Source organism: Chrysochloris asiatica, unplaced genomic scaffold (genome assembly GCF_000296735.1).
Source record: "Chrysochloris asiatica unplaced genomic scaffold, ChrAsi1.0 scaffold00011, whole genome shotgun sequence".
Taxonomy (NCBI): domain Eukaryota; kingdom Metazoa; phylum Chordata; class Mammalia; order Afrosoricida; family Chrysochloridae; genus Chrysochloris; species Chrysochloris asiatica.
This window is the reverse complement of record NW_006408529.1, coordinates 25,152,226-25,170,641: the sequence shown is the minus strand read 5'-3', so window position 1 is coordinate 25,170,641 and position 18,416 is coordinate 25,152,226. Positions and strand designations below refer to the sequence as shown.

At 37.8% G+C, this 18,416-nt stretch overlaps 1 protein-coding gene across 1 annotated transcript in view; it reads right to left on the bottom strand.

The window, feature by feature from the left end:
- Window positions 1-18,416, bottom strand: part of MTMR7 (myotubularin related protein 7) — a 123,293-nt gene that overhangs the window by 76,378 nt on the left and 28,499 nt on the right. Inside the window, exon 4 of the mRNA XM_006834467.1 lies at window positions 9,389-9,517. Coding sequence (XP_006834530.1) covers window positions 9,389-9,517 — 129 coding nt within the window. The remainder of the gene's footprint in view (window positions 1-9,388; window positions 9,518-18,416) is intronic.

The window sequence follows — 18,416 nt, the reverse complement described above, 5'->3', positions numbered from 1 at the left end:
ACTGTTGGATGAAGATACATGGAAGGGATTGTAATCACTGCAATGAAATGAAATACAACAGGATAAGTGTAAAGCTGATGTTCTCAATTCACAATAAAACTTTAAAAAAAGAACAAATTTACAAATGAAATGAAAAAGTGGAAACTATATAAAAACAGCAATTAAAAAGCCAGATTAATACTAAGAATTCAGAAATAGACCGAAATAGAACTGGATCAATGGAAGGGTTTCTAAGTTGTAAAGACTGTTCATTCACTCAGTATTGATCTGCTATGAACAATCAGAAAAAAGAATGAAAATATCTCAATAAAACCCAGTATGTATGTGAGACACTAACTATCAAGAGGAATAACTTATGTGTGATTAGAATTCTAGAACAGGAAGAGACAATAAAAAAACACAAAGAAAACTGCTGAAGAGTTGTTGGAAGAAAATTCCCTAACATCATGAAATATGAAAAGATAGCATTCAAGAAGTTAACGGAACTCCAAAGAAAATAGATCCTAAAGGAAAATCACCAAGATTTTCTCTTTAACTCTTCACAAGAATCCTGAAAGCAGCTCAAGAAAAACAAAAAGTCACCTACAAAGGACAACTAATAAGACTAGGGTCTGTTTCTCAGCAGAAAACATACAGATAAGAACAGCATAGAATGACATATATAAAACTCTGAAAGGAATGAATCTCCAACCAAGTATCATATACCCAGCAAAATTGCCCATTAAATATGTTTAAATTCAGACATTTCCAAATAAGCAGAAATGAAAAGAATTTGCAAAAACCAGACAACTCTTACAAAAAATACTAAAGGGAGTTCTTTGGACAGAGAATCAACAACAGCAGACAACAACCTAAGACTAACATTCATGAGTACATCACCCAGAACTCAACCCAGATATGTTGTTGTTAAATGCCATGTGGAGTCAGTTCCATGTATAGCCAACCCATATTGAGTTTCTGAAAAGCAACTGGTGGGTTTGAACAGCTGACCTTGCCATTAATGATCCAGTGTTTATCCTACAGAGCCACATAAGGACGCCATCAATCCAGATATAAACATATTCAAAGTAAAAGAAATCTACAAGACTGAAAATAGGGAACCAGGGATATTAACTTACAAACAAAAATAAAACAAAGTGAAAAGAAAGTAATGTAGTTATAGAACTTCCAAATGAAGAGGAAATCAAGTAGAAGAAAAAAAAAAATCTTAATTGTAACCCTTACTCTTACCCCAACTTCTACCCCGAATACAAACCTATGTCTTAACTATAACTCTAACACTAAAGGAAGTCCTAGGCCCATGAGACCAAGCCATACTACTAACCTTAACTCCTTATTCTTTTGTTGTTAAGTTCCATTGAGTCAGTTCTAACTCATAGGATTTCTGAGGAGCAGTTGGTGGGTTTGAACTACTGATCTTGCAGGTAGCAATCCAGTGCTTATCCTACAGCACCACTCCAGGACTCCTCTTAATCCTACTCCCCAGCCCCCCAAAAAGGAACATTGATTTCAACAGCTCCAAGGTTTCAAGGGCTCAGGCTTTGGGTTTTCAATCTTCCCTGACTCTCAAGTGTAGTCTCAAGGATTTTTGTTCTTGAAATTCAGTTTATCATTCTGAAAAATAAATGAAATGCAATTGGAGTCCTTCCAAGACTCCTGTCTACCATATGAGCAAACACTTTGGTCCTTTAATGGGTACATTCTCAGATGGTTGACATAACCTCACTTAAAGATAGTTTGAAAAATGAGTGACCATTCCGTGATTCCGAATTAATTTTCCTTTATAGCAAATTGGAGAATAAAGGCTACTGGATTAAACAGTTTTAACAAAACAAAACAAAAAGATACTAAGGACGGCCAGAAGAGCAAATAAATCTGTGTCAGAAGAAGTATAGCCAGAATGCTCCTGAGAAGACAGGATGGTGACACTTCATCTTTCAGACCTCAGACATGTTATGAGGAAGGATAAAGTCCCTTAAGAAGGACATCATGGTTGATAAAGAAAAGGGTCAGTGAAAAAGAAGTAAACCGCCAACAAAATGGACTGACGTAACAATGGGCTCAAACGTAACAATTTTTAGTATGGCAGAGGACTGGGCAGTGTTTCATTCCATTGCTCATAAAGATGCTGTGAGTTGGAACCAAATCAACAGCACCTAACAACAACAACAAAGTGTCCACAACTATTACTAATTACCTTCAGACTGAGAACAACTTATTATAAGTGAGGAGTTAACAGAGTTATACTATGAAATGTCAAAACATTGAATTAGATACCAATAGTCTTGGGAGCATGGTGGCTCTGTAAGATAATCACCAGACTTGGTTGGCGGTTAGACTCTACCAGCTGCTCTGAGGGACAAAGATGAGGCTTTCTGTTCCTGCAAAGATACAGCCTTGGAAACCCTATTCAGGGTCTCTATGTGTTGGAACCTATTTGATGCCACGTAAAAACAACAGATAGTCTTAGACTTTGGTTCCAATGACTTAGGCGTAAGTTGTTCTGCTACAAGTTGGTTATCTTTTTTTTTTTTTTTATCAGTATCTTTATATATCCAATTTTTATTGTCTTTGGATGTTGTCATGAGAATGATAACATCAGCAAATGACTTGCTACAACATGCATGTAGCACATGTTATTAATAGTAAATTGTACTAGAAAAAGTAACAAATGTGGCTCATCATAACTTGATTAAGTTTTAAGTCAGGATTAAATGTATATCATTTAATCTAAATCTAAATCTAAATATATATATAAAAATCTAAAACATACTATATAATATATAGTAATACAAATATATTAATCTAAAATATACTAAATTTTCATTTTTTGTAGTTTCATTTTCTTATTTTGGATAAAGCAGGGAATAATCTCTAAATTTTCTGGTCCATTCTATACATACTCCATAGGCAGATTATTGAGAGAGTATTACCATTAGCAAGGAGTTCTGGTGGCGTAGTGGTTATGAATCGGGCTATGAACCTCATGGTCAGCAGTTCGAAACTACCAGCTGTTCCACAGGAGAAAGATGAGGCTTTCTGCTCCCATATAGATTTACAGCCTCGGAAACCCTGTACGGGGTCACTATGAGTCGGAACCGACTTCACGGCACACAATAGCATTACCATTAGCAGTCAGGAACCACAAAGTGCAGATAAAATTCTACGGTAAACTTCATGAGACTCTCTCTAAATTAACAATCCAACTTTTATTTCAGCATTAACTATGTATTAGAGATTATTCTAAAAATTCTACGTGTATCTTTTTTTCAATCATGAAAATTTCAGAATTTAATCTATCTTTTTTATTATTATTACTTAAGGTTTTTATTGTGGATTGAGCAAAAGTTTACAGGGCAGATCATCAGTTTTACATTCAACAAATCATATACCTTGTTTCATTACAATGATTGTAATCCCCTCCATGTACCATCAGTTACCAATGTTTCTCTCTATTCACTTTACCTTTTTTTTTTTTAAACACTCAGGCATATATAATAATTTACACCACCAAAGGGCACATTCTGCAAGTCTGCCTCCTGGCTACCATCTCTTAGTCCCTCAATTCCCATGAATCTAGGGTTCTCAGCTGCTCCTTCTCTCCATGACCCCATCTCTGCCTCCAACTCTGGTGTCCATGCTTCTCTGGATAAGGTCTCGCATTCTGCTTGTGCTCTTCTCCCGTGATGATCCTAGGGTCCTTTGTTTCTGGACTGTAAGATTAACCACTCCCCTGTATTTGTTACAAAACGTGTACCTTTACAATAGTGACAGTCGCAATTAGTCACAATAACAGTTACTCATTACTGAATTATAAGGTTCTTATCCACATCTCTTTTAACCAGGCCCATATAGCCAAGATAAAATCTATTCAGTGGGGACTCTTTCTTTCCCCATGCACTATTAAACTAAGCTCCCCCTTGAAACCTTGTAAGCCGGTCACTTCGTGCCTTTATCGCCCCCTCATTTTAGGTAGCCAATACCTAAGTTGCCCATCCCTATCTACCCAGTGTACAGAGGCAATAGCATTGAAACTTGATGTGAAGACTCCGTCCCTCTCTGTTGGTATTTAGAGTTACTACCTCCATGAGTATAAGTCAAGTTCATCAAATTGTAGCAATTTACTCTCGTTTCCTTTATCAAAATTTGTTTAATCTTCCTCTAGTCGAGTTCTAATTATCAAGCCATCAAGGCTAGGTCAAATGGGTATTATCTACAACTTTGGGTGTTCTTGTGTGACCCCTGTCACTTCACATCAGCTGGATGCTTCACTCTCAGCTCTAGCCCTCTGTGGCTATGTCCATAGGCTCAGGTGTCCCCAGGTCTCACCATATTTTGGACCAACCAGTCCTTCTTCTCTCTCTCATCTCTAGGTCCACAGGAGTCTGTGGAATGAGGTTGAACTAATCCCATTTCTTCATTGCTGCCTTTCCCCCTCTTCCACTCACCAGTAGACCAACATGGCACCAGTAAGCTTACATACCTGCTCATATGTGTTCCTTTGAGCTTCAGTCTTAAAGGGGGGATTTTATGTGTATTTTTATTTAATCTTTTCAATTACCATATCTGGGAAAATTTATTATTTGCTTCCTTTTATAGGATCAGGGAACCAGGGCACAGAGAAGTTAAGTAACTTGCTCAGGATTGGCTGTTGGTTCCGACTCATAGTGACCATGTACAGGGTTTCCGAGGCTGTAAATGTTTACAGGCGCAGAACATTTCATTTTTCTCCCGCGGAACAGCTGGTAGTTTCGAACTGCTGACCTTGCGGTTCACAGCCTGATTCTTAACCACTACGCTACCCTAAAAAACGGGGAAACCAGAGTTTCCAGAGTTTGAACAAGACAAATTATTTCCTAAGCCTGGATTTTTAACCAATATAATATAACATACTGTTTGCCTAGGACATATTAAGTTTCAATAAACATTAGTTATAAAAAAGAGTACAAGAAGGCCTGTAGTTTTCTTAAGTAAAATTGTCTCATTGGAAAACTTCCAGTTTTGATAAGAGACCACGCTGTGAATAATTTAAAGCAACCCCTTTTTTTTTTTTTTTTAAATCTCATTTAACATGAAAGAACAAATTATATAATTCTAAGGGTTTTTAAATATAAACACTCACAAGCTTCCGAACACAAATAACATTTATGTCTCTAACCATGAACCCTGGTGTGGCACCATAGAATAAGCAATTGACTGCCAACCACAAAGCTAGCAGTTGTAATACGCCAGTCACTCTCAGAAACCCTATATAGGGTCTCTATGAGTCAGAACTGACTCGATGGCACACAACAACAATGCTGGGCCTTGGTGACTCAGTAGTAAAACATCTGACTGCTAACTGAAAGGCTGGTGGCTTGAACCCACCAGTTGTTCTATGGGAAAAATAAAGATTAGTTTTGGTAACCCTATGGGGCAGTTCTATTCTGCCCTTTGTTGTTGTTGTTGTTAAATGCAGTCAAGTCGGTTCTAACCCATAGCAGCGCTGTGTAGGGTTTCTGAGGAGCAGCTGGTGAGCTTGAACTGCTGACCTTGTGGTTCAAACCAACCTTACAGTCTAGCACATTAACCCACAGTGTCACACCAGGACTCTGTTCCACAGGTTGCTGTAATTTAGAATTGACTTGATGACAGTGAATATGTTTTTTGGGGGTACCCATGATCTGCAAATCCAACGAGTGCCTACATAACTCTACACATACACTCTGTATGATAAAAGCTGATCTAAAGGGATTATGTACCCATCAGCAAGGGCATTTGGAGCCCTGGAGGCTCCATGGGTTAAGTATTGGGCTACATTGGTGGTCTGAACCTATTGGCTGCTTGTATAAAGAACGATGCAGCAGTTTGCTTCCATAAAGATTTAAAGCCTTGGAAATCCTATGGAGCATTTCTACTCTGTTCTACTGGGTGGCTCTGTTCTAAAAGGTTACTACTCTGTTCTATAGGGTTGAATTTAATTTCTAGGTTAACAAGCGTATTTATATCATTGTTGTTGTTGTTGTTGATGAGTGTCATCAAGTCGGTTTTGACTCATAGTGACCCTGTATAAGGTTTCCAAGGAGTGGCTGGTGAAATTGAACCACTGACCTTGAAGTTTAAACCAACTTTGCAGTCTAGTGCATTAACCTTATATCACAGAATTCCCAAAAGGACTTCACGCTAAAGAAATGATGCATTCGAGCTTCTCTTACTCTAATTGCCAATTCTCACTGCCCAATGTTAGTCAATTCATCTCACAATCAAAACAGTAAGTGTCCCTTTGGTAATGACATGTGGGGAATGGTATAGTAACTCGAAAGTGTGAATTCTTATTCATATACAACATTTCTACTGGCATAGGAATGTCAGCACTAAAATGCCTAAAATCACAAAATGGAAGAAAGAATAACAAGGAAATTTTTGAGATTTTTATCTGTTTAGTTTTATGGAAGAATTCCTGCTTGATGGATAGGTTTTGATGAACAATGACAGTATGTACAATTGCTTTGGTGTTTCACATATCCTCCATTTACACACCGAAATGCACATTCCGTAACTGTACTTCTCTTTATAAAAATGGGCCTACTCGAATTAGAGACATTTACAAAAACTAACCCTCATATTAAACTGCTATAAAACAAAAAGCTAATAATTATTATACTGTCATAGAGAAATTAGCTCACGATGCTGAGGGGTAAGCTAGAACAGGCGTGTGTACACTCATTTTTCCTAGAATAACCAAGTTAGAAAAACATCTGTACTATAGATCTTGTTAAAAGAGTTAATGCTTCAATATAATCTGTTTTAAACTCTTAGATAGATAAACTATTTTGAGCTGTAACTGATTTCTGTTTGAGGTTCATTTTGATCCTCCAGGGTAAAGTAAAATGGATAGCATAGGAGAGCAGGCATGGAGAGATGAGGGTCTGAGGTCAGTAGGGAAACAAGCTAGTCTCTGGGGTCTACTTGTTAACAATTCTATCCTATTCTGGGACACCACACTTGCCTTTACAGTACACTGTTTAAAAAAAGAGAGAGAAACATATACAAAGTTCACTTTCAAAATACCCTGCTCATTTCTTACCTCTGAATCAAAGGTCCTTCCTTCCTCTCCCTGCCTCATTCTCTTCCCTTTTCTCTATCAACTGATGCTGCAAAGAATGCAAATGTTGCTGGTATTCTAATTCCATATGTGCTGTTGGGGTTAAGTACCCTCAAGTAGGTTCTGACTCATAGTGACCCTATATAGGCTTTGAGCAGCTGGTGAGTTAGAACTGCTAATCTTGTGATTCACACCAACCTTGCATTTCAATGTTTATCCTACAGCTCTATACCAGGACTCCATGTATAACATTGTGAAATTCCATGTCTCTATTCCTTTCATCAGAGTCCTGGTGTGGTGCTGTGGATTCATGCACCAGACTGCAAAGTAGTTTGAACTTCAAGGTTGGTGGTTCAAGCTCACCAGCTGCTCCCCAGAAACCCTATACAGGGCTGTTACGGGTTGGAATTGACTCGACAACACTTAGCAACACCAACAACATTCCTTTCATCCTTTAAAAAAAAGGTGGGGGGGGAAGGAGATTCACATCTTTCTCTGTCTATGTTGTTGCTGTTAAGTACCGTGGAGTCAGTTCCGACCCACAGCGACCCTGTACAGGGTTTCCGAGGCTGTAAATCTTTACAGGAGCAGAACACCTCATCTTTCTACCGCGGAACAGCTAGTAGTTTCGAACTGCTGGCCTTGGGGTTAGCAGCCTGATTCATAACCACTACACTATCATATCTCTGTCTATAGCCATATTCCAATTCTGTCTACTTTCAAATATATTTTAAATTAAATAGTACAGGACATAATTAAAATACCTATCTTCTTTAGACCTCACTTCAGAGCCAGGAAGAGACCCAGAGCAGTGAGTATAATTTAAAATAAGGTAATATATCCTTTCAATTAACAAAACTTAGAGGAAACATAGAAGGCTATATGCTAACTATATGATACAACTGATGTTGCTCAAAATATATTTGAAAGCTTCCTCTTAGAATGTGATTCAGGTACTGCTCTAGTTCTCTAGCTGTAGGTACATGAATGTGCACACACCCCACATACAATCGTGACCATTGTTCATAGCCTCCTTTGACTTTGATTTTTCATCTGAAAAATTTGAAAATCACATTTTTCATCTGACAAGAACCATGTAACTTGTAGAGTGGCAAAGGTCATCCTTGTTCTCCCCACATAAGTTTCCTTTCCTCCCATTCCACAAATGGTACCTGGTAGCTGGCTACATGGCTAACAGTAAGTCTGCATTTTCTCTCCTGCCCTGAGCAGCTCTGACTAAATGGCATATGATAAGAAGTATCATGTGACAGTTTCTGGAAGCCATCCTTAAAATCTGGTGATGGTGGTGTGCCATGGAGTAGGTTCTAACTCATAGAGTAGGTTTCAACCTTGCATAGGATTTCCAAGGCTATAAATCTTTACGGGAGCAGAAAGCCTCATCCTTCTCCCACAGAGTAAATAATATATTTGAACTGCTGACCGTGTTGTTAGCAGCCCAATATATAACTATACTACCAGGTCTCCTTAACAATCTGGTTGTTGTTGTTGTTGTTGTTGTTGTTAAGTGCCATCAAATCTATTCTGACTCATAGTGACCGTGTAGAGTTTCCGAGGAGCAGCTGGTGGGTTTGAACTGTCAACTTTGTGGATAGCAGCCCAGTGCTGATCCCATAGCACCACAAAGCCCCAAAACCGTGCTGCCTGGAGTACAGAGGTGATCCTGTGCCACAGTCACCTCTTACACCACGTGAACTGGGGCCAAACCCTAGCGGTAACAAAGCAGAGAGGAGGAAGGAGCTTTGATCACTGAATGCTGAATGGAGTCAAGCCAGAATACCATGCTTGAACTATTCACCTTTTGCCTTTTATGTAAGAGAAATTAAAGTTCTGTACTGTTTAAGCCACTGTTGGGTAGGTTCTCTGTTAGTTGCTAACAAACCAACTTCTAAGTTTTACATATAATCCTTAAAAAGTAAAATCGAAAACAAAGATTTCTGACATTGAGTAAACTCAAAAGAACATGACATTTAAAAAAGCTAAAGAACGTCCCATGTAATTTGGGGCCTTCCCTAAAACAGACATGCCAAAAGATCTGCTGTTTAAATAAACATGTAGCCTCCCAAGGTGAACAATGATGATACAATTTAGGTATTTTAACCCATTACTTTATTATCAAATAAACATGGAAAGTCAACTTCTGGATGGGAGAAGGTTTAAGCATAGCTGTATTATGTCAGACTGTACATAGCAATCTCCACATACCTTTAAAGCTGCTAGAAAATGCCTGTTTATGATAAAACAAGAAAAGCAAAGCATAAAACAAAAGCATGCTTTGAGACTTACGTGGTTATCTTTGTAGTAGTAAGAAAGGGCAGGAAATCGTCGTCTGCTCCGGAATTTGGAACTCCCCACGATGATGTGTGCTGTGGCTGATTTGGGGACATACAGTTCAGTAGGGTAAGAGTCACAAACCTGACACAGAAAATACAAAAGGGTTTTAAGGCAATCTAAAGATGCTTTGAGAAATGTCACACAAAATACTGTTAACCATATATATTAAGGTTACATATTTACATTTTCTTAACCTAGTAACAGAGAAGGCTTTTTCTGGAAACCAGAGGAATGATGTGCTTCTAATTCTAATCACACAGAAGGACAGCTAGTACTTTTAATCTTCTATACTATCCCTTCTCTCCAAGGTAAATATAGTGACAACTCTGAATTTCTTTCACTTTTGTTGTATTCTACTAGCTGAGAAAACTTTAGCTGCCTATAGTTGGTAAACACCAGAAAATTTAGTTGTTAACTACTTGGGTCACCTCCCTGTCCTTGGTACAGACTGTGTGCATTCCTGTCTTCAAGCCTTACTTAAGCTAATGCCTTGCTAGAGATTCTTCTCTTGATTATTTAGTGCTGCTGTAACAGAAATATACCTGCATGTTGTTGTTGTTATGTGCTGTGGAGTCGGTTCCAAGTCATAGCAACCCTGTATAGGGTTTCAGAGGCTGTAAATCTTTACGGGAGCAGAAAGCCTCCTCTTTCTCCTGTGGAACAGCTGGTAGTTTCGAACTGCTGACCGCAAGGATAGCAGCCCGATTTGTAACCACTATGTTACCAAAGCTCCTTATGCCTGCATTGTTGTTGTTGTTTTTATGTGCCGTGGAGTCATAGATGGCTTTAAAAGACATAAATTTATTCTCTCACAGTTTAGGAAACTAGAAGTCTGATTGAAGGCATCTGCTGTAGGGAAAGACTATCTCCTTGTTGGTTCTAGATGAAGATTGTCTTATTTTGGGCTTCTGTCCAGGATAATCTTCATGTCACTTGCATCTCCCTTCTACCATCTTTACTTGCCTAATCTGCATCTTGTACCTCTAGTAAGAGATTGACTAGAAACACGCCCTGCATTAATCCTGCCTCATTAACATACTAGAAAACTCATTCCAAAATGAAATATGCCTTTAACTACAGGTATTGAGGTTAGGATTTACAAAGCACATTTTTGAGAGACAAAATTCAATCTATAGCATCCTCCCTCTATCTTTCCAAATGCCATCCATTCTTCAAGGCCCAATTCAAGTCCCATCTCCTTCAGGAAGCCTCCTCTGACCTTTTAGCTCATGTAGTTTTCTAGACCTGATTTCCTAAAGTACCACATCTTACTACACAACATAACAGCTTTATATTTCTTTCTTATATGTTGTTTTTGTAACAAAACCCCAAACTCACTACCACTGAGTTGATGCCAATTCATAACAACCATACAGAACAGAGTAAAAGTGTCCCATAGGGTTTCCTAAGCCATAAACATTTTTGAAAGCAGACTGCAACGTCTTTCTCCCACTGAGCAGCCGGTGAGTTCAAATCACCAGCCTTTCCATTAACAGTCAATCACTTAACCACTTGAGTCACCAGCAACCCTTGCTTTTATAGGTGGTATGAAATGATGTACTTTAAAATAGATATTCTAGTGCCATGTAATGATTTTACAATTTAGAGACAAAAAATCAGGGGTTTACAACTTAGCTCTAATTTGCCAACTTTATAATCTTGAAGATCCTAAAGTACACTGAAAGATGTGATTTTGTACTCTTTAAAACTGATATTATTGCTATTAATTGTCACGCTATCTTCAGCATAGAATGTTTGTTTGAGCCCGATGTTGCAACCACTGCATCGGTCTGTTTCATTGAGGGTCTTCCTCTTTTTCACCGACTTCTACTTTACCAAGCATGATGTCCTTCTCCTAGGATTGGTCTGTCCAGATAATATGTCCTAAGAAAGTGAGACAAAGTTTCCCTGTCTGTGCTTCTAAACTGCTTTCTGGCCATACTTCTTTTAAGACAGATTTGTTTCTTCTTTTAGCAGTTCATAGCATATTTAATGTTCTACTCCAACAACATAATTCAAGGGCATTGATTCTTCTTCACTCTTCTTATTCACTGTCCGGCTTTCACATGCATATGAAGCAACTGAAAAGACTCTGGCTGGTGCACCTTAATCTTCAAAGTGAGATCTTTGCTTTTTAAGATTTTAAAGAGGTCTTTTGCAGATTTTCCAAATACATGCTTGACTTCTTAACTGCTGCTTCCATGGATGTTGACTCTGGGCCCAAGTGAAATTAAATCCTTCGTCAAATTCAACATTCTCTCCATTTATCGTGATTTATGTTAAGGTATTGTTGTCAAGTGTCATAACATCTGTTCCAATTCACTCATTCCAAGGAGCAGCTGGTGGATTTGAGCTGCCAATCTTGTGGTTAGCAGTCCAGTGTTTATCCTACAATGCCATATCAGGATCCATGTTGAGGTGTAGCCCATACTAGAGGCTGTAGTTTTTAATCTTCATGAGTAAATGCATTACGTTCTCTTCATTTTCAGTAAGCAAAACTGTGTCATCTGCATATCGTAGGTTGTTAATGAGGCTTCCTCCAATTCTGATGCCGTATTATTCATAGTCTTTAGCTTCTTATATTATTTTTTCTGCATGCAGATTGAATTAGTGTGGTGAAAGTATGAAACCCTAGCACAGACCTTTTTCTATTTTAAAATGTGCGGTATTAACATCTTGCTCTATTTGAATAACTGCTCCTTGGTCTGTGTCGTTTCCGCATAAGCACAATTAAGTGTTCTGGAATTCTCATTCTTTGAAATGTTACCCAATAATTTATTATGATTCACACAGTTGAGTGCATTTGCATAGTCAAAAAGACACAGCTAAACATCTTTCTGGAAATCTCTGCTTTTCAAAAATCAAATACACTGATATGAAGCAATAACATCTCAGAGTTAACATGAAGATAAAATCTGATAATACTCATGACAAAGAACTTTATGAACAATAGATCTGGTAGGAATATTAGTATCAGCAATATTAGTAGTAGTTTAAGTTGTTGGTCGTATTCACACACTTTTTGCTTTTATATTAGCCAATCTTTTTTCAATGTGAGATCACTCAGATGGCTGTTTCTGGTACTTTGGCAAATACTGCTCATTTCCTGAAAGTCAGATATCTTCCTAGACATATCTACAAAGTCTTCAAGCATCTGTAACAATTGGGGAAATACTTTATCTGCATGTCCTGTGTCCATCTCAGTTCACCCTTACCACTCTGGAAGATTAAATTCAAAAGAATGAATGAAAAACCACTACAAGAAAGATGTAACCGTCCAAAAAAGCTCATATACATTGTCTTGTGACTGCCTCCCTCCAATGTCCCTGTTATGAAATTGGAGAAAAACATCAAACAGGAAGGAAAAGGGTCACAAAAGAGACACATCCAATGTATAATTTTAGAATTTCACTGAAGACACTTCAGGAAAGAAGATTACTAAAGAGTATTACCTGGCCTATGATGCTGGCAGTGGAGGAAAATGCTGTTCCAAGAAAAGATGGCCCAACTTACTTGGACCTAGTCAACTGGAATTTTACTGGAATTACTGCCACAAGACATTAAACTTCCTTCCTCATGCAAATCTGGTGTCTGAAATTCCCTTAAGTCAGACATCTAGGACATTTCTACAGACACCACACCTGTCTGTCTGAGATTCAAGAGACAAGTAGTCATTATATTAGACTTAAACCACTTCTTTAAAATAACATTTTAAAAACAGGAATAAGTAGTCTTTCAGCAAGTTGGGAATTCCCTACTTTCTTAAAACAATCAACACTAAGGAGTTATAAAATTCATTATGATTAAGAAAGAAGAAATAGGTGAGATTTCTCAACATATAGCATCTTGAATAGCAAGGAAGTGAGCTATGAACTCTGGGGTTTTCAAGGCCAGAAGATGCCCAGCTTGGTCATCAGATCACGGTCTTAACATGACCACGAGAAGATAAACACCAAGATGCCACTTTCCTTGGTAGTCTCTCCCCCAACCTACTTGGGAACTTCTCTACTGTCTGCTGACTAATGGCCCATTTCCTTTGTCAGAAGAGCAAGAAGACAGCCTCTGGCCCTGTAGGAGCACCAAGACTCCCACTCTTCACAGAGTAGGAAAAGGTAGAACTTCGTATCTTGGTATGAGCAAGGAATAAGAGCTCGACAACCTGAGTCAAGTCGACCATGTCAAGCTTACGCCACCTGCCATGGCCTCCTCTGTAGGAACACAACACTAACTATAAGGCTTTTACTTAGCCAGGATACTGGGTTTAGAAGACAATGCTTCATGGGTCAGAGAGTAGATACAGAACATCCTGATAAGCACTTCTAAAAGAAGCAAAAGCATCTCTAGGGAAAAAAAAATGAGTTTCATGGCATCAGTTAAACTCAGGTTCCCAGATACAACTGGAAAAACATACATGCATCCTGCTTTCTTCAAAGTAGATAGCATTCTTCAGTGGAAACTACAATAACATTGTACAGTCTCAGATTGCATGGGCCACTGTCATTCTTGCACTAAGTACACACAGTGGCAGTTCAAATTCTGGCAATGAATAATGCATGGTTCAGTTCAATTCATACTACTAAGTTGGAACTCTTATGTAAACCTGACCAAATCTTGTCTGGTTTAGAAAGTCAAATAAGAAAATTCAGAGAGACTATAAGAAGCTCAAGAAAGTAGAAAATATTTTTCATCTGATTTTACTTTACATTGAATCTACCTTAGTTAATGAAAATGGGTTAATAATTTAATTTGCTCTGCATAATTTTTATTAACAGACTCTTTTTGTCCTCCACTAAATAAATTAGCCTGTGTGGAGTGATGCATGTTTTGGTGACCCTGCCAAGATAACTATCTTTGGTAATTCATTCACTTATTCAACAAGCTTTTACTGAATCGCCACTGTGTTACATTACATTAGTGTTACATTAGTGCTATAATAGAAATTAATAACTCAGAGTTATTGGTCTTGGAGACTTCACATTCCCAGGAAAACTGACATTATTGTCTTGGTTATCACTTTCCAGTAAATGTAGTATTTACTGTTACAGAATGGTATCCATTGAAGATGCTATCCAAGTGGTTGTAGTCATTAACTGAAGACCAATTACTCCAGTGGTCCCTGGATGGCACAAATGGTTTGTGCTTGGCTAACTGGAAGGTAGGTAGTTCAAATGCATTCCATGGTGCTGTGGAGGAAAGGGCGAATTAGCTACTTCTATAAGATCAGAGCCATTGAAAACACCAAGGAGTGCAGTTCTACTCTGACACACCTGAGGTTGCCATGAGTCAAAATCAATTCAATGGCAACTTTTGTTGTTGTTGTTGTTATTAATCACTCAACTGAGTATTCTGAGGTAAGAGTTTGTCAAGAACCAAGATATCGCTACAGAGACAATTGTCTTCTTAAGCCTTCAATTTATCTCAAGGAATTTATGATGGAATAAGGAGAAAAAGTACAGAACCAACAGCATAAAATGATGTATATACAAATAAACTAACACATAATGCATAAAACGTGTAAGACTGAAAAAAAAAAAAACCAAGGATTTTTATTAAAGGAACTACTGCTTCACCTTATACTTCAAGTTTTATTCCAAAAGAAATAAACTAAAAGTTTAAGATATTAATGAATGCCTACTGAGTAGTGGTTACGAATCGGGCTGTGAACCTTAAGTTCAGCAGTTTGAAACTACCAGCTGTTTCGTGGGAGAAAGAGAAGGCTTTCTGCTCCCGTAAAGACTTACAACCTCAGAAACCATGTACAGCCTCGGAAACCCTGTACGGGGTCGCTATGAGTCGGGACTGACTCCATGGCACATAACAACATTGTTTTATTTAAAGAAGAACAATGTGAAGGGCAAGGTACAAAAGGACATTTTAACTTAGAGAGTTAGATTACCTTTAGCAAGCATTTTATAAGGAGTTATAATAATGATAACAGAGAAGATGATAGCAATAATGCCCAAGACCCCATAAATAGGAAATGGCAGAACTGGTCCTGAGATCCAAGTTTTGTACTTGATGTCTGTCATCCTTTCTACCATGTGCAATAACAGCTTTCTCTCCTCTGGATGACTCCCTGCCCCAGCTCCCTCAAATGATGTGTGGAAAAAAAGAAAGAAAATAACTCTTGTGAATGAAAGAAGGAGCAAATAAAATTTCTCAACCTAAGGTGAAAAACAGAAGAAATGGGTAATGACTTTACCCTATCAAAGCACAAAAAGTCCACAATTTTCCAAAAGAACAAAAATTTTATTATATTTCTAAGTCAGTAACAAATAAGTCATCTTTCCTCCTACTTCAGTAATATTTACAAAATTGGAAAATTCCCCAGCATTTTACCTTTTGAGTTTCAACACAATTTGTGGATCAGTAATTTGATTTTTGTGTGTGTTACTTTTTAAAAGAAATGCTGAATAACTCATGTCTTGCAGTCTGTGCAATGAAGCTTAAATGACTGAATATAGAATCATACTTGTGGTACTAATGAGAAGGAAATCTCATCCAAAAATATGAGAAATCTATGTATTGAAAAAAACCCAAAACCACTTTATTCCACTAGATGTGGCTTAGCCTCATTTGCTTCCTCACTCCAGGATGTGTCATGTTAAAAAAAAAAAAAAAAAGGCATTGAAATTTGTTTTTACTAGACTTGCATTTTCCTTCCTTTCATTTTAAAGCTAAAAAATTCAGTGTGAAGTTGGTTTTAGCATAGAACTAGGTACACACATGATCACAGTAAACAGATACTTTATAAAAATTGAGCCAAAGAGGTTCCCAATGTCCCCTTGCAGTGCAAGGTGATGATGTTTAAAATGAACATACAATTATGAAGATGATCCAGTATGAAAATGTCCACTCTACCCCAAATAATCAATACATCCAATGAAATTCCAATAAAAATTTTACGTTTTTCCCCCCATGAAAGCTGACTCTAGAATTTACATGGGGGGTGTGGGGGAAGGATACCCCTAAAAATATGATATCGCCTGGTCTGTAGGATATCAAGATTCAATATAAAGCTATCAGAATGTTATTAAAATATAATTAGGAAAATGAAAACAATTCAAGTTGGCACAAAAGTTAACAAATAGACCCGGAGAACATAAGAGAGAGCTTAGAAACAGACTGACATAAAAAATGGTATCTTGAACTACTGCTAACTGCCACTGAATTACTGGGCCTATAATTTCTCATAAACAAAACAAAAAAATACAAAAAGTACCATTGGATTTTCACCTCCCACCAAACAGAGAAAAAAATCCAGGCTGATTAAACACATAAATGTGAAAAGTAAAACAAAAAAAATTTTTTAAGAAAATATAGAATATCTTAAAAAATTCACACTGAGGAGCATTAAAAAAAAAATTAACATGCTAAAACATGGCATGCTGGTGATGCTATAGGATAAGCAATGTACTGCTAACGACAAGGTCGGCAGTTCAAACCCATCAGCTGCTCCTCAGAGAAAGATGAAGCTGTCTGCTCCTGTAATGATTTACAACCTCAGAAACCCTCTACAAGATTGCTGTGAGTCAATTTGTGGTTCAATTGTGAATAATTGCTATCAGGACTGACTTTGAGTGTTGCAAATGTAAAGGTAGATGTTTTGTAACAAAAGGAGGGGAGTGGTTGGCCTTGCCGTCCAGGAGCAGAGGATGACTATCAAGGGACCCTACCCAGAGAAGCAGCGAGGCCAGAGATGGAGGCAGAGACAATGATGTGGAGAGATGGAGTGGCTGGGGACTCTGGACTCAAGGAGGGAGAGGTGCTGTGTGCTGATGGCCGGGGGACAGGCTTGTGGGGTGTACCTAAATGGTTATATATTCCTGAGTGCTTCAGTGTACATCCGAAAAAAGAGACCAGAGGGAATGGAAGCAGATGCTGTTGAATGACGATGCATGGAGGGGATTGAAATCATTGCAATGAAACGAAATATGATAGGATGAATGTAAAGCTGATGTGTAAACTATCACTCAGTTCACAATAAAAACAAACAAACAAACAAAAGACTGCTATGAGTCAGAAGCAGCTAACAACAATGCTAATGTACAAAACATAGTAAGAAAGATTGATGACTTAAAACGGCTGAGGATCAAAAGACCCTCTAGGAAATTAACAATGGGAGAGGACATAGTTACAACAGATGTAAATGTCAATGGACTGTTATCTAGAATATATATAAAAATTATACAAACCTTTCAAAAGAAAACAAAGAATCTTATAGAATGGGCAAGAAAGCAAAAACAGACCATTTACAGACAAGTCAATTTGAATAGCCCATAAACATGCTCAATCTGATTAGTAAGGAAGGCAATACAAATAAAAATACAAACTAAGATACCATGTCACACTCATCAGATTAACATTTTTTGAAATGTTTTTATTAATCAATAAGCTCATATGCCCATAGAGATGAAATGATTAAAAAATTGTATGGGGGGGGGGGTGTCTTTCTCTCTCATCCTTGTTTCCCATCTACCTGATACCCACCTACTCCCTAGAGTATAACTTTAGGCAATTAAAAATACAAATATAAACTCTTATTTTTTCATTTTTGTCAGGTAATAAGTATCATATTACACTCATTGTACTGAGCCTTGCTTTCTTTTACCTAATGATATATTTTAGTACTTTTTCTTTTTTTATCATTAAATAGAAATCCTCCTCATTCTATTATTGTTGTTTGTTGTTGTTGTTAGGTGCCATCAAGTCAGTACCGATCCATAGCGACCTTAAGCACAGAAAAATGAAACACTGCTCGATCCTGGGTCAACAACACTATTGTTGCCACACTTGGCCAATCCATCTCACTGGGGGTCTTCCTCTTTTCCTGACCCTCCACCTTACCAAACATGATATCCTTCTCCAGCGACTGCTCTTTCCTGACAATATGTCCAAAGTATGAGAGACAAAATTTGGTCATCTTGGTCTCTAAGGAGTACTCTGGCTGCACTTCTTCCAAAACGGATCTATTGGTTCT